A 23,678-nucleotide genomic window follows, 5' to 3' on the forward strand; every position below is an offset into this window, starting at 1 on the left:
GTCGCCGTCTCGCAATAGACTTCAGCAAATCGGAAAGTTAAAACTATCTAATGGCACTTTTAACCTATTGCTAAACTAACGTATTGATGATAATATACATTCTACATGCTGTTGTGACATGTTAATACTTGAAAACGTTTTGATATTAAAATCGCAAAATGTATGCAACACACATTTTGGGGGTCGGTACCGACCCCGTCGGGTGGAACAGGTTAAATCATTTTATTTGTATTTGTTATTTAACCAGGCAGGTCAATTAAGAACAAATTCCTATTTACAATGACGACCTGATGAGGACAGAAGGACCTCTCAAAGGGCAACAGGGACAAAATAAAAATATACCGTAATTCCTCTAATAGTAACCGGGTCTCAAATACAAGCCGGGTCTCTATTAATGGCCGGGTGCGCTCTTGAGCTAGCAATTATAAGCCGGCCTCCTAATACAAGCCGGGTTACTAATATACTGAGCTGCATACTGAGCTAGTTACTTGATTTCACTTTGAAAACGTTGAAATGACCAGTGACCACCTGTAATTGCACTGTTTACTATTTCATACAGTACTTGGTTTCAATAAATGAACCCAGTACATTTTACTGGGTTCAAACTGACACAAAATGTTGATTTATTCATTATGATCCGTTTGAAAATTTGAAATATAGGCCTCCCTCTTATACAGGCCTCCTCCTAATACAAGCCTGGTACCCGCTACAGTTGAAACAAATACAAGCCGGGGTTACTATTAGAGGAATTACGGTACTTTTTTTTAATAAATAAACCAAAAACCAACAGGAACAATCCACATGAGACTATTATAAGATCTAAATAATATGAGACTATTATAACGTCTAAATACTCCTATTTTAACATCTAAATACTATGAGACTATTTTAACATCTAAATACTATGAGACTATTATAACATCTAAATACTGAGACTATTATAACATCTAGATTCAAACGAAAATAAGTTTGGCATCCAACCAGAGTACAAATGTAACAGTAGTTACATTGCAACAGCAATATACAATGGACAGGTGATTAAACTGGGTATGAAATATACCAATTAGTACTACTGAGTAATAGTGCTAATCAGATGCATGTACAGAGTTGTAGTATTCATATGTAAAGTGATACAGGTGTAAAGACAGTATGGTAGCAAGTAGGGATGCCCCGATCGATCGGCCAGCGATCGGATAATATTCAGTATGAATATGAGATTGGGGAATTCCGATAAAGCTTTCTAGTCGGCGATTGCGTAAACCGATCGATGACACGCACGAAAAACACGATCCAATCCTCAGCGGAGTTGGGATGAGAGCATGAGTGTTTGTGAGATAGAGAGCATGTGTGCGCGAGCGAGGTGTGTAGTTAGAAGATGCAGAGCGTAGGGGTCTTGAGGGTGTGTAGTTAGAGGATGTAGAGCGTAGGGGTCTTGAGGGTGTGTAGTTAGACCATTGGAGCCGCTCCCCTCACTGTGCGATATGCCAGGTCAAGGACGTTGAAGCAAATTAGTGTGGTGATGGGGAGCCACTCGACACTATTTGACAAACAATACCACTAACCCTACATCCCTACCTAATTTTAGCATTTTTTAAAGTTTGCATTTGTACTTCATTTGTACTTTAGGTTGTACTTTAGTTTGTATATTGTATATGTTGTATAGTTTGGTATTTATTATTTTTTTACTTTCTCCTTTCCCCCCATCCCAATGTTAGTCGTTATGCCAATTCCCAATCCCCTACCTGGTCATTGCGTGCTCTGCCCCCTACATTTACATTTACATTTAGTCATTTAGCTGACGCTTTTATCCAAAGCGACTTACAAGTTCTGTGCGACAAGACAGCAAGAAGTGTGAGGGCGTAGACCAGGGAGGGGCAACTGGCGGCCCGCATGCGGCCCTCACCGACGCTCCATGCGGCCCCAGGCCAATATTTATAAAATGTTTCAATAAGAAATATATATTCTAATTATTATTATTTTTTTGCATTCGACTAAGAGGTTGGCAGTCGACTATGGCTCCTTTCAATCGATTAGTAGACTATTCAACTAATAGGGGTCAGCCCTAGTGTGGACATATTCAACACTGTTGAAAGTGCCGTGCAGCAATATGGGGGGTTTGATAAACTGTCCGCTGTTGTTACCAATATAGCACCCGCAATGAAAGGAAAACACACAGGATTCGCCGGGCTTCTAAGGCGTTGAGTGTCCAATGCTGCACTGCATTATACATCAGGTAAATTCGCTAACATAATTTCCATCTATTGTGGGTCACTAATAATCAGGGGTGCAGTGGTCATACCACGACGTCCCAGCACTTTTCTGAGCAGAAGTTCGCGGACACAAAAATTAAACATTATTTCATCTGATGCAGATCGCATGCACAAACATTGAAGTTGACATTCCTTCTATTGTGCGCCAACAGGAGAGACCACAAGTGTCTCATTAAAGACAGAACCATTATTGACCCACTGTGGGGAGGGTGAATGTCATGCCAGTTTGATAAAGGGTCAATGGGAGGCACTCAGGAATGTTTTGTTTAGTAGCAGGATAAAAGTGTATACATTTAACAAAATCATTTATTATTGCACTTTTGATTTACTGTTGTAGTGAAATGCAGCAGGAATGCTGCTTTGTGTTTGTTGAGCAGTGGGCTTTAAGTTCATACATTTATTTTAATAGAAGCCTTAATTATAATTTGTAATTTTTGTATATATTTGGGTTACACATCAATACTTTCAAATTCAGCTGTATTTATAAATTCATAAAGTTGAAATTAAGCATTACTAAATAAATATAATAATAAAAACAAAGTTACAAATTATAATGGTTTATATGCCTTATTTATCACATCTGTGACTATTATGGGCTATTTGAGTGATGGGGTACTACTGGGGTACTGCCGATAAACAATGCGGCCCCCCAGATTGAGTGTGGAAATTTAGTGGCTCTCACCATATACAAAGTTGCCCACCCCTGGCGTAGACTATCACATACTTCCTCCGACACATGTGTCTCTCCCCCCCGCCCCCCCCACTTTTTCTCTTTTTCCATTTTTCTCCCATCCCAATTGCCCGCTGTGCCAATTCTCCCCTCCCCCGTCTTGAATGTTGCTCACATATGCCCCCCACTGGCCGGTTGTAGGGAGGATAGAAGCCTTGCATCACGTGTCCCCTCCGCTCCCGTCTCTGCTGTGCAGGCGTCCCCAACCGACCTGTAGGACTCGCTGTCCACAACGTCCAGATTACCACCCATCGACTTCCACCCGCTAACTCTGCCAATTGAGTTAGTATGACGACTGGCACAAGCCGGAGGCAACGCCGACAGCCGGAGTCGAACCCGGTGCATCTTGCATTGGTGACGAGCGCAATGTCCGCTGAGCCACCCAGCCGCCTGCTCTTCCTCCGACACATGTGTAGCCAATCCCCACTTATTTTCACCTGGTAGCGCGGAGTCTCACTGGGGGAGTGTAACGTGTGTAAGGAGCACACTACCTCTCCCAGGACCCGACCTTGCTCTGCAGGCGCCCCGACCGATCTGTAGGAGTCACTGTTTTTCCAACGACCAGGACCCACCCTCGCTGGCTTTCCCACCCGCTAACACTGCCAATTGTGTTAGTATGGACGGTCGGCCAAGCCGGAGGCACCAGCATTAACTAGGGTTGAAGAAAAACAGACATTTAAAAAACACCTTAAAAATCATATAAGAAAGAATGGTACTGTCAGTTGAGTAAACATAGTGGGTGATTGAGAAGATGGGTATGTGTGATTGGTGAACTTAGATTTTTAATATATTTGTATGTTGTATTGAGATGTATTGTTGTACTTTAAGTAAACATATACTGTATGCCTTGAAACATGATTGAGTAGATGGGTATGTGTGATTGGTGAACTTAGATATTTTATTATATAATATTTGTATGTGTTATTGAGGTGTATTGTTTTATTCTATTGTATTGATTTGTGTGGACCCCAGTAATAGTAGCCTATGCCTGTGGCAATGGCTAATGGGGTTCCGAATAAACTAAACTAAACCACAGCTGGATTCGATCCCACTGCCACTGTGGTGGTAGACAGAAGTTTAGTCGGTTGCGCTACCCGGCCGCCCTGGTCTTTATTCTTTTAACTTTTTTTTACTGTGTGAAGCACAATCTCAGGAGGCTCATACAGAAGCGTGAGAGTGAGCGTGTGTGTGTGCGAGCGAGCATGAGGGAGTAAGTGTAGTCGAGTGTAGTCGATATAGATCTATGGTCGAGACTACGGACTATTCTCGCACATTGAGCCTCGCTAACCCATACGCTACACTGCCCCAGCTCGCTGAGACAAGCATTCCGTGAAGACCTGCCCTACTCTGCCTCTGATTCGCAGACTGTGGGTGGGGGCATATGAAAAGTATAATTTGCTCAGAGTCCAGAGACAGTTGTGGTTCGGTCCGGATCTGGACTGGAGTCCGGACTTTGAGAATGCCTGTGTTAGACACAGTATAATACTGCCAGCTGCTATAACAAAACCAAAAACGATCGGTATCAGCCGTTATAGTATCGTATAGCTACCGCTCTGCGTCCTTCTGGAATACAACCCTGTATCAGTACTAGCACTGAATAAATTTCCACATGCACCTTTACACACCTATCCGCCTGGCCACACCCCCATCCGCTCCTACATAAGCAGGGGTGTGGCCATACTAACAGCTCCTTCCTTGTTTTCACCACGGTGAGTGTCTGTATACACCACTTGAGTTAGTGAAATATTGAAGAGGAGCTACGATGAAGGAGCTGCGTTGACATTATATCTTTGTTTTCTCTCACTATTTTTCGAGGAAATACAGCAATAATGTCTTCGCCACTGGGGTGTCTAGAAGATGATGATCATTCTGACCTCCACCGGCATTTTCGTATTAGGGGCTCGCGTCGCTGGCCTAATCCCCACCGGCATTCCTCCAGATCTGCAGTTGGACAGGTATTACCTTCGCTCTGCAGTCGGACTTTGCTTGAGAGGCGCTCGGCCGTGTGAGGGCTAGGGCTGGTTGTGTTGCTATGGGGGGAATAGCTGCACGACTTACGAAAGCCGGCTCCAGGCTGGTACCCTTTTTTGCTGCCTCTTAGCGGCATGGAGAGGGTTCTGGTTTGACGCCCACGTTACATGAGATCCTCATCGGGAGCTTTGTTGCCTGGGACCGTATCCAAATCTGCGGTTCAATCCCCCGGATCTCTGGACAAACGGATACTCTCTGTCACCGTGCGGTAGGGGTGGACTGTATAAATGGTATACGGTATAAACTGTATGAATTTGCTCTACGGTATGGATTTTGACTATACCTTGTAACCGGTAGAGCAGCTCTAAAATAGCAATGACATCATGTAACCACAGCACGACTATTTCACTCGAATTTGCCCCTAAAAATAGATAGAATTAGTCATAGATAATAGATATGTGCAAACTGGAAAAAGTTTAGGAGGCTTCGCGCAGTGGGCGTGTCAACACGCAATTGTCATTTCATAATAAACACATATCACCGCGGCGCACAGCAAGTTTCAATTTCAGTTCCTGGCATTTTTAACCAGTGGAGAAAGGTAAGAGATTTCCCTATCGTTTTTCTTATACGAATTATTCTACGTTAATAAAACATACCTGGTGATCAACTACAGTTTGCTGTGAACATTATGATATGTGTCAGGGCTCGAGACTAACGATGTCCCGTCATCCCGGGGACGATCAAATATTGATTTGGGACGAACAGAAATCATTGCCGGGACACAAACGGGACGAAGAGGATTTTTTTTTTCACAGGAAATGTCAATTAGCCGACTGTCAGTGCGCGCACATATTGCTGTCAAACGGTGCGTGTCTCGTGCCGACTTAGTTGACAGAGAGACGGCAACATTATCATGTGGGGTTCACTGAAGTCTAAACGTTGCGTGATTTGCCGAATCCAATGACTATCTCCGCCTCCCAACGCAGCGATACGCTAATCCAGCATCAAGCTCCCGCCCACCATTCTGATCATGGCTCTGCTTTGTCATTGCATCGTATCATGAAAGGGGTGAGGGGTCGTGAGGGGGTGAACTGATAAACCCTCCCTCCCCTTTTTCTGATTGGTCAGGGGGTTGGGCCTCCTGTCCTTCGGGCTTCATGTCACGTTGCTGGGTCAGCGCGTCACAGGGTAGGGGGGGGGGAGGGGGGGGGGGGGGGGGGGGAGTTTCCATATTGGGCGGTGGGCTACGGAATTCCCCCTGCCATAGAGTACGTCACTGGGCGCGTTTCTATTGGTTGTGAGACTTTCCTGAGTTATTTTCAGGCTCCATGTTGTGGACCTCTGTTATTGTCAAGGTGAGTAGAACTTTAAAAGAAGTTCTGCTCTGTTGTATGTGTCTTGAGCTTGGTAGGTGATGCAATGCAGTAGAGACAATTTGTTCTTCTGCTCTGCTCCCTACTAGTAGTGTGTATATTGGGTCAGAGCCTCCTCCTCAGGGAGTTTCAGAGCCTCCTCGGTGAGTTCAGAACCTCCCTCTCAGTGAGGGAGCCTCCTCAGAGTTTCAGAGCCTCCTCCTCAGAGAGTCCTAGTCCAATTGTTACATAGCTCAATGTGGCATATGTCTTTTCAATTATTGCTCACGTGGAAAGTCTCTCTGGGGGTTCCCCGTCCCCTCTATTATGGAGCAGGTTGACTGGGTGTTGTTTTTCCCTCAGCCGTGTCATATGGGACCCATGTCCGTGTTTTGTCTGTAAAAAAGCGTCTTCTTGTCATTCTCCCAGGCGGCTTGGAGGAACGATATCTGGGTTCTTGTTAGAATTACCATTGATAGGGGCGGCTACGTGGCGTAGTGGGCAAGGCACTCGCCACGAAATGCTGGAGACGCTGGGCTCGTCAGTTCGAGCCCAGCGCTCCACATTTGCTTTCAGTTTAGCTGGTCGTCCGTACTAATACACATTGGCCGTATTAGGGGGTGGGAAACTGATGGGTGGGGATCGGGCGTTGTGGACAGCGACTCCTACAGGTCGGTTGGTGCGCTTGCGCAGTAGAATCAGGAAGTGTCGGGGGCAGCGTGAGCCTCCCATGCGTTACTCCTCGCCACTGAGAGATCGAGCTGCGCAGGTGAAAAGACGCGACTGCTGTTACCTCAAGTACCGGAGGGGACTTGTGCTATGTATGACTTAGTCCACATTGCAGCCGGCTTGTGGGAGGCAAGAAACAGCGTCCGTGACAAGGGAGGGTTGAATTGGATGATACGAAATTGGTTTGGGAGAAAATATAGAAAATGGGAGAAAAAGTGGACCAAAAAAAATAATTACCATTGATATGTTTTGGGTCTCGACATGTATGTAGTGCTGGCCCTGGGTGCTTCCGATAGGAACCACACATCAAGTTCAAGTTCTTTAATAGTTGTCATACAGAAGTACAGAATACTTTCATACGAAATGCTTCTTACTGTTACGCTCCAGAGACTGTGCTAGACAAGATAGTATCAAATAACATAATAACATAATATAGCATGAATTTAGAAGAAGAAAATGAGGTCACAGTGTTCGGTATAGACATATGTACAATGTTCTGAGTTACCATATAATATACAATACACAATACTATGCAGTGTACTAATGTACAGTACTATCTAGTGCAAAGCAGAAATGGGATGAGGTACAATTTTAGGTACAATTTACAGTAAGGTGTACGAGTTGTAGTGCAATCCTTCATCCATAAATATAAAGTGTGGGGAGTGGGTGCTACAGTGTGTTTGTTTAAAGTGGGTGTGTGCTATAAGTGTGTGGAGTGGGTGCTACAGTGTGTTTGTTTAAAGTGAGTGTGTGCGTGTGGATGTGTGTGCTATGTGCGTTTGGTGGTTGTTGTTGTGTAGTGTTCATTCATTGTTCGTTTAGCAGCCTGATGGCCTGGGGATAGAAGCTTCTTCTGAGTCTTTCTGTGCTCGCCTTGAGACTCCTGTATCGCTTGCCTGACCGCAGCAGTTCAAAGAGGCAGTTGTTCGGGTGACTGGAGTCTTTAATGATTCTCTTAGCCTTGCCCTTGCAACGCTTGTAGTAAATGTTCTGGAGGGTGGGGAGCCCCCCTCCAATTGTGCGTTCGGCTGAACGTGTCACTCTTTGTAGTCTGCTTTGGTCTTGTGCAGTGCTATTCCCAAACCAGGAGGTGATGTTGCCGGTCAAGATGCTCTCTATTGTACATGAGTAGAAGTTCTTAAGGATCTTCTGGCTGACTTGGAACTTCCTTAGGCGCCTGAGGAAGTAGAGGCGTTGTCGTGCCTTCTTCACAACACTGTTAATGTGTGTGGTCCATGTCAAGTCCTCGGATATGTAGGCTCCGAGGTACTTAAAGCTGTTGACTCTCTCAACCGGTGCCCCGTCGATGCTGAGGGGGCTGTAGTCCTTGACCCCCGACCTCCTGAAGTCCACAATCATCTCCTTTGTTTTGCTGACGTTCAGGGAGAGGCTGTTTTCCTGGCACCATCCCGCCAGGACCTTGACCTCTTCCAGGTAGGCCCTCTCGTCGTTGGCAGAGATCAGGCCCACCACCACTGTGTCGTCAGCAAATTTGACGATTGTATTGCTACTCCGCTGAGCCACACAGTCGTGTGTGTACAGGGAGTAGAGGAGGGGACTCAGAACGCAGCCCTGGGGGGCCCCTATGTTGAGGGTGATGGATGAGGAGGTGCAGTTGCCTGCTCTCACCACCTGGGGTCTGCCAGTCAGGAAGTCCAAGACCCACTGGCAGAGGTCATAGCCCAAGCCCAGGTCCCTGAGCTTGGCTATGAGTATGGAGGGGACTATGGTATTGAATGCCGAGCTGTAGTCGATGAATAGCATTCTCACATAGTTCCCCTGCCTCTTGTCCAGGTGTGATGCTGCTGTGTGCAGCACATGGGATATGGCGTCCTCCGTGGACCTGTTGGGGCGGTATGCAAATTGCAGGGGGTCCATGTTGATGGGGAGGGAGGAGCAGATGTAGCCCTTTACTAGCTTCTCGAAGCACTTCATGGCTATGGAGGTGAGAGCTACAGGGCGGTAGTCGTTGAGGCAAGCAGGCTTGGATTTTTTGGGTACAGGGATAATAGTGGACTTCTTCAGGCAGGTGGGGATGACAGCCTGTTCTAAGGACAGGTTAAATATGTCAGTGAATACTGGGGCCAGTTGGTCGGCACAGACTTTTAGGACGCGGCCGGGGATGCCGTCTGGACCTGCTGCCTTCCTGATATTCACTTTTTTAAAGGTCCGCCTCACCTCATGCTCTGTTACCCTGAACACTGCGCCTCCATCAGCAGCCGACCCCCCCCCCCCCCATTGCCGAGGCTTGTGAGCTGGTGTTGTTATTACCAGCATCAAACCTTGCATAGAAGGTATTGAGGTCATTTGCTAAGGAGATGTCACTGTTCAGTTTGAGGGAGGCGCCTTTGTAGTCTGTCATCGTTTTGAGCCCCTGCCACATAGCTCTAGAGTCAGCTTGTTCAAACTGGAGTTCAATTTTATCCCTGTAGCGTCGTTTGGCCTCTGACACTGTCCTCCTTACGTTGTATCGCGCCACCTTGTGGTCATTCATGTTGCCTGCCTCTAGGCCGTCGTTGTATGCTTTGGTGCGCTCTCAGAGCTTCACGGACGGATTTGTCTACCCAGGGTTTTTGATTTGGGTAAACTTTCATTTTGGTAGTGGGGATTGTTTCTTTCACCCTAGTACAAACATAGTCCAGCACTGTCTCCGTGTAGGCATTAATGTTATCTGTGTCGCGGAACACAATCCAGTCTGTGTGGTGAAACACTGACCGGATCGTCTCCTCTGACGTCACATCCCATTTCTGCACCTCTCGCGAGACTACGGGAGTACTTTTAATTCTCTGTCTGTACTTTGGTGAAAGAAAAATGGATGCGTGATCTGACTTACCAAAGCCACTATCAGAATGAGCCTTGTAGCCACCTTTAAATTGCGTGTAACAGTGATCTAGGATGTTACCGCCTCTGGTGTTGCAAGTCACATGCTGATAGAAGTCAGGCAATACCTTTCTCAGATTGGCGCTATTGAAATCTCCCAGAACTAAAATGGCGGCGTTAACATTCGCCACTTGGATTCTATTTACCTCGTCGTGTAGTCTGGAGAGCGCAACCTTGTTGCTGGCTTGCGGTGGAATATACACTCCGACCAGGACGATCGCCGTTAACTCCCTCGGGAGGAAGAAAGGACGACACTTGATGGTTATATATTCCAGTTCTGGGGAGCAGTGGTTGGATAATTCCTTCACGTTAGTTGGGTCGCTCCAATTTTTGTTAAACATGAAGGCAATACCTCCTCCACGTTGTTTACCGGACTCTGCTGATGACCGATCCTTGCGATGGATAAAGAAGTGATCAGCCGGTTGAATTGCGTGGTCTGGGACGTCCGGCGTCAACCACGTCTCGGTGAAGCAGAGGACGTTGCAGTCCCTAACGTCTCTTTGATATTGAATCCTTGCTCGGATGTCATCCAGTTTATTGTCAATTGATTGTACATTGGCTAGCAATATACTGGGCAGTGGTGTACGGTGGCGTCTGGATCTCAGCCTGTTACGGATCCCAGCCCTCTTCCCTCGCCGTCTGGTTCCTCTGTTCCTGGGGTCTAGGAACAAAGGATCTGGTCCTGATCTCCGGAGAATTTCTTCAGGCCATTGATGCGGTTCGGAAAGCTGATCCAGTGAGTAATCCAGTTGATAAGTTTCCCGTAATCCAATGTCTATGAGTGACTGACGGTCATATACATTAAATGCACCAACAGTTGGTACGAACAAAACTCTAAAAACTATAAATATTAACAAAAGTAAACACAGTCTCGACGGAGCGAACAGAGAGGCAGCCGGTCGGAGCAGCGCCATCTGTCACATGGGCTTGCGCGCCTTGGTTGCTCATCATTGAAACTGCGTTTTATGGGGCAACTGGGATAGAGTTTGTCTCTTTCGAGTGCCAGTGTACTAGGCTCGTTTCGACGAATTCTCGTTCATCTCTGGGGGATGTTAACGGAATAGATCGAAGCATTGGTAGAGGGGTCTCACGCCCTTGGGGTGGGCCACCGGGCGCGGTGCTTGTGTTCCGACCGTCTGGGTGGCGCCCTCTATAATGTTTTGGATCGACACGCGTACCTACCCCCCTCCTGGGACTGGGGATGGCGGGCACGGGACTGGTTCTGGTCGCGCCGTACCAGTCAAGTTAAACCGTTGTCCGCCGGGGTGCAGATCTGCTGTTCTGGTACCCTGAGGGACTTGTGCTTTTTCGGGGGGAAAATGCCGGGTCAGCCCGGGCGTTGCAGGGTTTGTTGTTATGGAGATGTTCGTGATTATGTCACTGTGTGTTATCCTTCACTGTTGCTTGGTCCATGTTGTGTTCAGAGCCTCCTCCTCAGGGAGTTTCAGAGCCTCCTCGGTGAGTTCAGAGCCTCCCTCTCAGTGAGGGAGCCTCCTCAGAGTTTAACTTGTACCTTGCGCTGTGCTAAAGGAGCCTGGTCCTTCTCCATTATTTTTCGCCCCTCTCTTCTCCTGCTTGGCGGGGCTGGGAGAGGGCTGTCGAGGTGGCTCTTGTAGAACCCCTCTGGCATCCCTGTGTACGTCCCGGTCCGCCGGGCTCAGGTCTGAATTTATTTTCGACAACCTGTTGGCCTGGGTTAACCCCTTCTTGAAAACTGAAACACTTGTACTGCGGTATAGCCAGTGTATACCCGCAGTTGTGTTTGAGTTTTCTTGGGGGGTTATAGGAACAACCACCTCATGTTAGAACCAAGGGGGTGGTTGGTTCCCTGGTGTGTTGGTAGCGGAGTCAACTCTCGGGGTAGGCCGGGCTTGGCCCTGTCTGCCTGTGAGTGTGCCCCCGCACCTTTCATGACGTCTGCCAATCATGTCAGCCTTCTCTGCCTCGGCCCCTCTAGAGGGTCGTTTTTTTTTTATAGAGGCTGCGACATGGTGCACAGCATACCAGCATACGCCCCTTCCGCCGGGGTGCTGTTTTCAGCAGACCCATTTGGCGCCTGTCTAGTCCGCAGTGATCCAGGCTCGGGTCGAGTGGCCTGTTGCCTGGATTGAGGGATCAACCTCTTGATGGTTGTCTCCCCGGTGCTCTGCCTGGTCCCGCTGTGGGTGTAGCCTCTTGAGTGCTTCGGGGCGGCGTGCTGTTGGGGGGGGAAGGGCCTGCTCTTGGATGGGCCCTGTCCGAATACGCTGGCGATGTGGGGGGTGGTGTCACTAGTGACCGCCTGGTGGGATCTCGATGCTGCGGCGTCATTGGCCTCACCAGGCCCCCTTTTCCGGGGGGGTCCAGTCCCTTCCTGGGGCTGGGTCCTCCTTCGCGCTCCGCTGCTACGGCCTTGCCACGGGGTTGGGTTGTTGCCCTTGACCCTGTGATATTAGGGGCTGTGACGGGGGTTTTATTTCTTCCCGTTTGTTCCCTAGTGGCATGTGGGTTGCTCGTTTGTGTAGTCGTGGGTTCTTCTGTGGAAGGTAAGTCCCACGGTCTGCTCACCCTGTGCGTTTGAGTTGCTAAACTCCTCTTCACACGGTCGGATCCGATTCCCTCCCGTCCTCCGTTAGGGGGGTCCGGGGAGCTCGGGTCCTCCCCGGTTATGATGGTTGTGGGGGGCCTCAGCGGGTGCATTTGTCGAGCTTCCGCTCTGCTCCTGTATTCCAGAAGGACGCAGAGCGGTAGCTATACGATACTATAACGTACGGTTATATCTAACCATAGTTATACGAGTATAGCGGACGGTCTGCGTCGGACTCACTGAGGACCCCGTGGTTTTCGCCTTTGTGGTGAAAGACTGGGGAAGGAGCTGTTAGTATGGCCACACCCCTGCTTATGTAGGAGCGGATGGGGGTGTGGCCAGGCGGATAGGTGTGTAAAGGTGCATGTGGAAATTTATTCAGTGCTAGTACTGATACAGGGTTGTATTCCAGAAAGACGCAGAGCGTCCGCTATACTCATATAACTATGGTTATAGATATAACCGTACAATATGGCTCATAGACTATCGGTACCGGTGGCAAAAAACGTGATCGGGGCATCCCTAGTAGCAAGTCATACTGGCCAGCAGCGTAACTAGTAAGAGTTGTATTGCATATATGTAAACAAATGGGGATAGTTTAGGTTCTGTGTGGCAGTCAGAGAATCAACTCACCAGGTCTTCAGACGCCCGGGCCTGGGCTTTCCTGAACAGCTCCAGGTCATATTCGCTGGTGATGTTCTCTAGCAGCGGCTCTCTGGTGTTACCATGGGTCTGGCGGTGCTCCTGTGGCCCGAGGACGGGCAAGAGAAAGAGGAACTTTATTTTTATCTCCAAGGAGGAAGCTGAAGAGGAGAAGGGATTAGGCAAGGTACTGGGGTGCATGATGGAAGTGCTAAAAATGGCTGCAAAACAAGGAAATAATTACAATTAATTCAGGTTTTTGCCCTACTGAACATCATGGAACATTTAATTAGATTCAAATGTATTGTCATCATACAGCACAAGTACGATACAACGAAAAGGAGTTAGGCATCCAACCAGAGTGCAAATGTAACGGTAAAGTGCAATAGTAATATTCAATGTACAGGTGATTAAACTGCATATAAAATATACAAATTAGTACTACTGAGTATAGTGATAATCAGATGTATGTACAGAGTTGTAGTATTAATATGTAAAGTGATACAGGTATAAAGACACTATGGTAGTAAGTCATACTGGCCAGCAGCGTAACGAGTACGAGTAGGTAAGGGATATGTACAGTTATAGATATAGTATCTACAGATATGTAAAAAGGATTATATGCAGGGTATGTAAAGACAGATGTGGATGGATATATACACAGTAAGAATACATATATCTATATATTACACACGGTATATACAGCATTATTGTACATTGCCATCATACAGAGTAATATGAGTTATAATAAACTTGCTGCTCACCATGTGCTTCTCCTTCTGCTCCTTCTGTGGTCCAGAGTTCCTCCCTTTCCTCACCTCAGTGACATGGTCTTTGTATCTGCTCTGTTTTGACGTGGGAGTCTGGAAGACACGACAGAAATCCATTCAAAGCGTTCATGTTTACTTAATTTAAAATACTTTATTGGTCCCTCGTGGGGTAAATTCAAGGCAAGCTGGTTTGCAAACAAAAGGAAAAAGACCACAACATACAATATCATTCATACACATAAAGACAAGAGATAAAACATTTGGCTACATAATGGCGGATAAAAGCATCAGCTAAATGACTAAATGTAAAAAGAAATTTAAATGAATAATGATCAATTCTGTCAAGAGAGATCCGTTTATATGCCAAAAGGTGCATTAATCAGTTTAGGTACTATTCCTTTACATTTACTAGTCACAAGTCATATGTAAGGGTGGGTGAAAAAATCGATACAGAAATATATCACATTATTACATGGCGTTTTCACATTCGCCGAAATGCTTGCTTGTGATTGGTCAATAGCCCCCCGACAGCGGTCATTATTTTTCAATAATGACCGCTGTGGGACAATAATGACCGATGTGCGCAGCTGTTCGCAATCAAGCCCACATCAGTGCAGCAAATCAGACACACCTGCCGCGACTGCACTGACAGCGGAGTGTGTGTATTACAGCGGAGCCAGAACAGAGGCTGCCCGCGATAATAATAATCACTTTATTTGGGCTGACAAGAGCCACAGAACTGCGATTTGTCAAATGAATTAGGTATATTGTTAGTAAGTTAGCCATGTAATAAGCGGGATAATGTATAGCTTTACTCGGTCATTGTCGCAAAATAATTGACCTTCACTGACGTTTAAAACACCTCGCCGAAGCGGCTCGGTATTTTAAACTATGTGTCGGTCAATTATTTTGCGACAATGACCTCGTAGCTATACATTATCCCTTACATATTATATTGATAGTGACGCCAAGTATTGATATTATCTGAACCATTATATAAAAAAGGCGACACGCAACGGCTCTTTCAATTCGTTCTACTGGCAGCAAAAAAAAAAAAAGTCTCAGCCAATGCATTATGATATGAAAATGTAATAGTGCTGTCAGACCAGGGCCCTGTTCCTCGTACCTGGTTCAACTAAGCCGATCAAAAGTCCTATTAGCCAGCTTAAATTAACCCGATGATTGAAGTCAGGACATCTCGGTTTCTCAAAGGCTGATTCAGGCTCAAACAATCTCGTTAATTCAAACCAGACTTCAGTAATCAGGATAGTTGCGCGTGGCGTCCTAGTTCAAAAGGGGGAGGTGTCGATCGCCGAAACCATGATTTTCTAACGGGAAAATATCGCCAACAAGTTAAATGCATATCTATAGGCTATATGCATGAAGTGCCTCATTACCCCAATCAATCCGATTATATTTCTTTAAATGTGCCTGCTGGCAGTAGGCTTAATGGAATGAATCATCGAATGAGATCTTGCTAGCGAAAATTATTATTTCAACTCTCTCAGAATAAGTAGATAAAAACAAGCCCAAAGAGTATCTAGTAATACAAGAGTACAGTAATAGCTGCTATACCAGTGTTTACCCCTTCAGAAGCATTTATATAGACATTTTAAGATAAGTTAATATACCGCGATATATACCGTTACAGTCTATGCTTCAAATTATACCGCGATATAAATTTTAGACCATACCGTCCAGCCCTACTTGGAATACTACTTGGTGTTTCCTAACGAGTATTCGAATACTCTCTCAAAAACACTGTTAAAAACAATAAGATTAACATTTCATAATTAACCAATCAATCACAGATCAAGAGTGTTGGCTACCATTCTGTTCTATCCAGTAGCAACCAGAGACCGTCACTGTCAAATTTCGTTGGCAACATGCATTCTGAATCACCGTTTTATGAGACTAGGAGAAGTGGGGTCGGGACACACACACACACACACACAGCAAAGGCTCCTCGACTTCTCGAGCATTGTTCTGCACTAGCTAGCTAACGTTAGCAGCCAGGTTTACAAACATAACGTACTGAAAGTGAAAGCCGACACACCTATATAAACATGTGGAACTAACGCTATAACAAAAACACAATCAACTTACTCGCACATCCAATTTATTCGCTATTGCATGTGCATTATATAAGAGTTTCCTCATTTTAGTAAGTATTAAGTAAGTGAAGTGAGCGGTGTGGCATGGACAGTCACACACACACACACAAACACACACACACACACACACAAGGACACACGCGCTGCACGGTTTCAGATTTCACAGCTGCACATGGCTTTGTTTACCCAATCAGAGCCAATCAATCATTGTTTACCCAGTCAGAGCGGAGCGGGTCTTTGAATGCACATGGCTGTGGGAAGGGGGGGGGGGGGGGGGGGACGCTACACACAGACAGACGGACCTGCTGGAATGTAAGGTGCACCAGTGCGACAAGGGAAAATATTAAGTTGCACTCCAAAGATATTTGGGTGCTCAGTGCGCCCAAAATGGTCGCACTCTGGAGCCCTGCGCTTAGGTATCATGTAGGGCTGACCTTCAATTTTTCTTTTGGAATTCGAAGCCGAGATTCGATTTTAATTCGAAGCTTCGAAATAAAAAAAATAATTTTTTTTTTTTTTTTTTTTATGTTGTGGGACTTGTACATCACTTTGTTCAACTTTGTCAGTGCTGTAAAGTTTAAACCTTTTTAAATCTTAGACAAACTAAACACTTTGCTTTCATGAAATATTGTAAGCCGTCATTTGAGGCTTTATAAAAGCAGCACAATGAACACAAATCTGTCAGTGCCGAGTCCGACCTCATCTTAAATAACAAACAGCATTGCTTGTTGTAATTAACACTTTCTATGCCACTCACGAGTTTTCTCGGAATTAATAATATCTTGTTGAAAGCCACTCACAAGATTTCTCTGATTTTTTTTTTAGCGATCTGAAATTATATTGCATCACGCGAGCCTACCCAGGTCTACCCGAGCGCCGCCGGCGATCAGATGTGGAAAAAAGCGCCCCCTATCGTCTCCCAGATGACATAAGGGATTTTGGAATGGACTCAATGAAAATGGATGGGGAAAAAAATCGTGTACACATTTTCCAGTCCACTGATGCAGCCAGGGTTATCAGAGTTCATTCTGGATCCTCTGAGCCCCGCGGAATCATGTGTACTACTGTATCACGTTGGATCTATACACTTATCGATTTTTTCGAATGGTGGTCAGGAATTGGAATATACCAGTTGGATACCATCTGATGTCAGGTAAGGAATCTATGTTATCAGTGTTAGGATAATCAGACTCATTTTGATGAAGATATAAGCTGTTTTGTGAAATGGGCTCTATCGGTTTCACTGTAAAAATCCAAGAGGAAATGAACACGGCGATTATCCGTGCGCGGCTCGAATGTGCGTGCGTGCACGTATAATATTGATCATCTAGCGTTTATTTGAAAACGATTCATAAATAGGCCGACAAATATCAACGTTCTGGAATATTCCAGTACGGACTGTTTTTTACCTCAAAACGGGTGCTTTTCTAAATGCTCTCAAACGGAAATGAAGCGATAAAAAACCAATCTGCCTTGACAGCACTGACTGGAAAAGGATTCTTTGATAAGCGACGGGCAGATTAGACACAGCCATAATTTAAAACATAGATTAGGCGATATTAAGCGTAACATTGGCGCCGATGGTGGCATTCAAGAGCCAACTCTGGCGCCACCTCGTGGCACTGAAAGTGTTAATAAAGAGAGGCAGAGTTGATTTTGCAAAATAAAATAAAATCATCACTAATAAGCATTGGAGGCTTTTAACATGCACAATAACTACACAAAATAACACAATAATCAAACAACCATTACATTAATACATATAGCGCGTTTCATTTAGAAGTAGGGATGTCCCGATCGCATTTTTTTGCTCCCGGTCCGATCCCGATCATGTGATTTTCCCGATCATGTGATTTTGAGTATCTGCCGATACCGATCTTTCCCGATCCGATCTTTCACATTAGTAACCGAACAGTTTGGTCAGAAACTGGCGAAGCGAGACAAGCCCCTCTGTTGCCTCAATAGCCCCTTGAGCGAGACTATCCAGTGATTTTGTAGTTACTGCAATTCTTTATACCATTTTGCTCTAAAACAGAGCAAGATTGAACTCTGAAACTTTGTCACAAGATAAAAACAGATATTTAGATGTTAAATTTAACTTATAACTAAATTTTGAAAAATATTGTAGTTACTGCGGTTAGATTCTGCAGGGCAGGATACGTCACGCTGCTGGGTGCCATCTGTGTTTTCACAAAATCTCAGACTAAATTAAAGTCAGTCATCAAATACAGTTGCCAGATATTTGTAGCTCTGTACAACTTCAACAATTTTAGCATGAATAATTGTTGGAAGACCATCAATATGTTTGTGAGATGATAATTTCCTTAGTCTTGGATACATTTAAATGCAGGAATGAACTGGGCAATTGTGGCCATTAAAACACTGTCATCAGCAAATATCCATATCGACGGTGTCTGTATTGAGCCCCGGGACGATAAGCGAGTGGCCGGACGAAAATAGGGGACGGACCGATCTACAATGGGCACTTCCGGTTTGGCAACTCGCCGATCGGCCACCCGGTGGCGGTATTGTAGCGTTGCAGAGTTGTGATGGCTCAGACAGCATCAGCCAAGACTCAGTGGGTGAAATATGAATACCATGACGAAAATATGAAATATTGATCTCAAACACGCCGTACGGCGTGATTGGCAGACAACGCATGGCGGAGAAACCCGCCTTAACACGTGATTGGCGAAAAAAGGGTTAAATTAATTGATTGCCGTTTAACACTTTGGTCGCCAGGCTTATATTCTTAATATACCATCCTCCGCCAGCTCTATTTGTCTATGGGGATGTTTACCTTCTTTGCAGGGCTATAACTTTTTAAATTGTATTGCTAAATTGACATTACTATGGCCCATTCAACGTCAAGTATCTATTGTTCAGGGTGTAGCAACGTTATACTTTTTCATTCACATATTCATACTAAAATACGGTCTAAAGTATAAGTATGTTTTTATCGTTTTCTGCAGCTTTCTCCAGAACGTGATTTATAGCCCCAAATGCATTATATTGATGATCAAATACAGTTTGATAGGAATCTGCGCGAGATAAAAAATTTCAAATGGACGTGCTTCTAGAAGTTACTACTGATCATCTGATGTTGACCGGATGGGGGGGGGGGGGGTCGTTTATAATTCCGTGGCCAACGTTAGATGATTCATCTAGTGTGGGTGATATGATCATTAGAGCAGTTAGTATCGAACACGTTAAAAAATAACGCTGAATCTTACCGTAGCTTCCTCATAGCGTTGGGCGATGAGCGTGGAACAGAAATATTCCTATTATGGGATGTAGAAATATGCGATCCATTTCCAGGTTGTATAATAGTATATACGTCCAAATCATGTTGTTTATCGAGTTATTGGTAACGTATTGCTATCCGTTGTGTCTAGCTTGAGTCCTGGGACTATTACCGAGTGATCGGACCGAATTGGAATGAGCACCAGCTTCCATTTCCTGTTTCCGCTCTGGGCGATCCGCCGATTGGCCACCAGATGGCGCTCTTGAACCGTTGGAGAGTTGAGAGGGGATCAACAGTAGATCTCAAGTCTCCGGGGGAGAAATATGATTTCGATCACAGATTTTTGAAATATTGATATCAAAGACGTGGTACGGCGTCTTTGGCAGAATGAGCATGGCGGGGAATGACGTGGTACAGCGTTTTTGGCGACCATAGTGTTAACTTGTCCGTGTGCAGTCCTTTCGATTAGCCCCACCGTTCATTGTAAACAATGATGCATGTAATTATATTAACATTACTGTGTGTTGTTGTAGCTATGTTAATAGGATAACCACCGGTTAATTCGCAATTTTTTATTGGTTTGTCATGACAAACCAATTACATAATCCAACATATGTGTAAAGAAACAACTTATTCCAGTTAACGGTATATTTTTTTAATGATTCGTTGCGGTGAAATCAATACTTCCATTTGTATAAATTAGGTTAACTCGAGGATATCTATGACAGCCCCGCCCCAATTCGCTATCCCACCAATCACTGCTACGCAACATCAACGCAAGGTTCAGATTAGATTTTGGGGAGAGGTACGCAACATCCTCACACCACACTCTACAACACCCTCTGCAAAATGTTGCGTTGAAGTCGCGCTGATGTTGTGTTGCAGTTGCGTTGCAGTTGCTGTAGCATGTAGAGGCCTTACGTTAATGTTCGAGAGGAGCACCAGTGACGTCAGCGAGTACACAGACACTGGTGTCCTTCATAACAACGCTGGCTGATAGTATTGTCCCCACAAAGAAGGCAAGGGTGTTCCCAAACCAGAAACCATGGGTGGACAGTACTATCAGAGCAGCCCTGAACTCTCGCACCACTGCTTATAACCTGGGCAGAGAGTCAGGAAACATGGAAGAGTACAAGACAACAGTCTACACTCTGCGCAAGGCTGTGAAACTTGCTAAGAGGACGTATGCCGACAAGATGGAGGCACAAATGGCACAGAATGACACAAGAGGCTTATGGCAGGGACTGAGGGCTATAACTGACTACAAAGTCAGCGCCCCCTCAATGGGGAGCGACGACGCCTCCCTTGCAGACCAGCTCAACACCTTCTACGCGCGGTTTGGTGCAAACAGTGGCACTGCTAGCTCAACGGCTAGTGACGGCACTGGTGCGCCGGCTGTTGTGGAGGGGGGGGCATCCGCGGGGGGGGGGGGACGCTCTCTCATTGACGGTACACAGTGTGAGAAGAGCATTTATGCAGGTGAACACCAGGAAGGCGGCTGGCCCAGATGGAATAACAGGACGCATACTCAAGTCCTGTGCTAACCAGCTAGCCCCTGTGTTCACCACCATATTTAATCGATCCCTGAAGGAGTCAGTGGTCCCTGCCTGCTTCAAGATGTCTACCATTATCCCGGTTAGGGCTGGGCGATAAAACGATAATCATCGCGGTAAATTATTTCCTCGAAATAAACATGAAACGTGGTCGCAAAGTTTCGATATATCGATTTCCCAAGCTTGGACCAAACAGTGTTCCATTCTATGCATATGATCCAGTGGTGGTAGGTTGCCCCCTGGTGGAATATAATAATCTATGCACTGGGCCGTGTGTGTACTGCGTAGGAGAAGGTGCGCGGACTGATGACCGTGATGATGACATCAACTCGAGACAAGACATTCAGTTTGTGTTTTGAAATCACGCGGCATAATCACAAGAGAAAACATTCATTCAGACTGTGTTGGAACAGTTGTATATAACAAAATGGATTTATATGGATTATGGACTTGGACACATTCATGGAGAATTCAAGCCGGGACCACGACGCTCCTCAAAGGGTTGACTTGGCTCGACACGCGAGTCACAACGGCTCTCCAATTCGTCTCGTAGTGAATAAGAAGTTAATTACTGACAGAAATGTATATCGACGATAATTATCGATATCGAGTTATATGAAAATAATTGTATCATTTTATCGCGATAACGTTTTTGGCCATATCGCCCAGCCCTAATCCCGGTACCAAAGAAACCCTCCCCAGCAGGTCTCAATGACTACAGACCGGTGGCACTCACCTCTGTGGCCATGAAATGTTTCGAGAGGCTGGTCAAGGATCACATTTGTGCCTCCCTCCCCAGCGATATGGACCCTATGCAATTTGCATACAGGCCAAACAGGTCCACTGACGATGCGGTCTCCCAAGTACTGCACAGCACCCTCTCTCACCTGGACCGTCAGAAGGAGGGCTATGTGAGACTGTTGTTCATTGACTACAGCTCAGCGTTCAACACCATAGTCCCCACCAGACTGGTGGACAAGCTGATCGAGCTGGGTCTGAGCTCCGCTCTGTGCGCCTGGGTACTGGACTTTCTGAGTGAAAGACCCCAGGCGGTCAGGGTGGGGGGTCAGACCTCCAACACCATCACCCTGAGCATCGGGTCCCCCCAGGGCTGTGTTCTGAGCCCCCTGCTGTACTCACTATACACACACGACTGTGTGGCCAAGTTCAGCTCCAACTCCAAAGTGAAGTTCGCAGATGACACGGTGGTGGTGGGGCTGATCTCGGACAACGACGAGAAGGCCTACCGGGAGGAGGTTGAGGTACTGGAACGCTGGTGCCAGGACAACAGCCTGCTCCTGAACATTGGTAAAACCAAGGAGCTGATCGTGGATTATAGGAGAGGGCAGCAGGAGACACACACACCACTGATGATTAACGGGGCTACCGTGGACAGGGTGAGCAGCTTTAAGTACCTGGGGGTCCACATCTCAGAGGATCTGACATGGTCAACACACATAGACACAGTAGTAAAGAAGGCGAAGCAGCGCCTCTACCACCTGAGACAGTTAAGGAAGTTCAGAGTATCGGGGAAGATACTCCAGTCCTTCTACTCAGGAGCTGTAGAGAGCATCTTGACCGGAAACATCACTGCCTGGTATGGAAACAGCACGGCACAGCATGCCGCACACACCCACTTATGGCCAAAAGGAAAGGCCACTTTAAATTAGTATAACAACAGTAACAGTGTATTGCACTACCAAAGCTACCTAGCATGTCCTATATGCTCTGTAAATAACTATGTACAGATACCGAGATGTCACACCATGGTACCTGTTACCTGTTTATTGCACAATGTTGTTTTTATTGGATTCTATTATATGTTGTACCACTGTATTGCACATCGTTGCGGGCAAGACCACCCGCATTTCATTGTATACTTGTATGCCGTGACAAATAAAACTCTTGACTTGACTAACACCTAGGCCTGCCGCGATAAGCAATAAATCGATTAATTGCCGCGATAATTAAAATGAATGCAATGATTTTGACGGGCGCGATTAATTGCTATTTGCGCGTTTGTTTTAATGAGGCGGACCCAGTGCCCCTTGTCAGTCACTGTCCGTGTTGGGAGGCGGGCCGCTGGCTTTACTACAGAGCACAGCACAGGAGCTCCGTGGGGCTAACGTTACCCCTCATTGTGTCTATTCTACTAGCATTAACGTTACTCATACAAACAGAGTAAACACAGTTTTCAATCAATCAATCAATAACAACATTAACGAGACCCTCGTTGTGTCTATTCTGCTAACGCTAACGTTACCTCTCATTGTGTCTATTCTACAAGCGTTAACGTTAGCTAGGCTGTCTATGCTAACGTTAACAAGCTGTAACGTTACCAGTCGCGTCTATTTGCTAACGTTAGCATTAGGTAATAACCGGTTTAAAATGGATGGTGATTACCTCACGTTGTGTCTATTCTACTAGCATTAACGTTACTCATACAAACAATCAATAGCGAGTTATATTGATCACGCTATGTACGATAGCCATGCTAAAACGCTAGCACAACATTAGCACCTAACCTAACAACAAGCCTTAACAAGTCAGCGATCTTTTTGCGAGACTAAACTCTCCGCTCGGTGGCAAATTGTGTTGATGTCGGTTTTGTTTAATCAATAAATGAGGCAGAATACACAGTGACTGTATCCTTTGTTTATTGCACTTGTGCCTGCTGCAAACATAATGATTATGAAATCCTAGAGACGCGTCTCTATTCTGACCAATCAGTGGTCTGCAGTGTTTCACGTGACTTTTCTGGTACCCAAAGTACCTGATAATTACTCCAATACTTCCGGTCCGGTCGGTGGGCTTCAAAATAAAAGTCTAAAACACAGGAAAAGACGGAGCGGTGGGC

The 23,678-nt window shown here is 45.8% G+C and overlaps 1 protein-coding gene across 2 annotated transcripts in view; it reads right to left on the reverse strand.

The window, feature by feature from the left end:
* Positions 1–23,678, reverse strand: part of kat7b (K(lysine) acetyltransferase 7b) — a 52,951-nt gene that overhangs the window by 22,267 nt on the left and 7,006 nt on the right. For both annotated transcript variants that reach the window (XM_084322660.1, XM_084322659.1), the window contains exons 6-7: positions 13,905–14,003; positions 13,132–13,242 (exon numbers count right to left, since the gene is read on the reverse strand). In XM_084322660.1, coding sequence (XP_084178786.1) covers positions 13,132–13,242; positions 13,905–14,003 — 210 coding nt within the window. The remainder of the gene's footprint in view (positions 1–13,131; positions 13,243–13,904; positions 14,004–23,678) is intronic.

This window comes from Notolepis coatsorum (genome assembly GCF_963971535.1).
Source record: "Notolepis coatsorum genome assembly, chromosome: 10".
Taxonomy (NCBI): Eukaryota; Metazoa; Chordata; class Actinopteri; order Aulopiformes; family Paralepididae; genus Notolepis; species Notolepis coatsorum.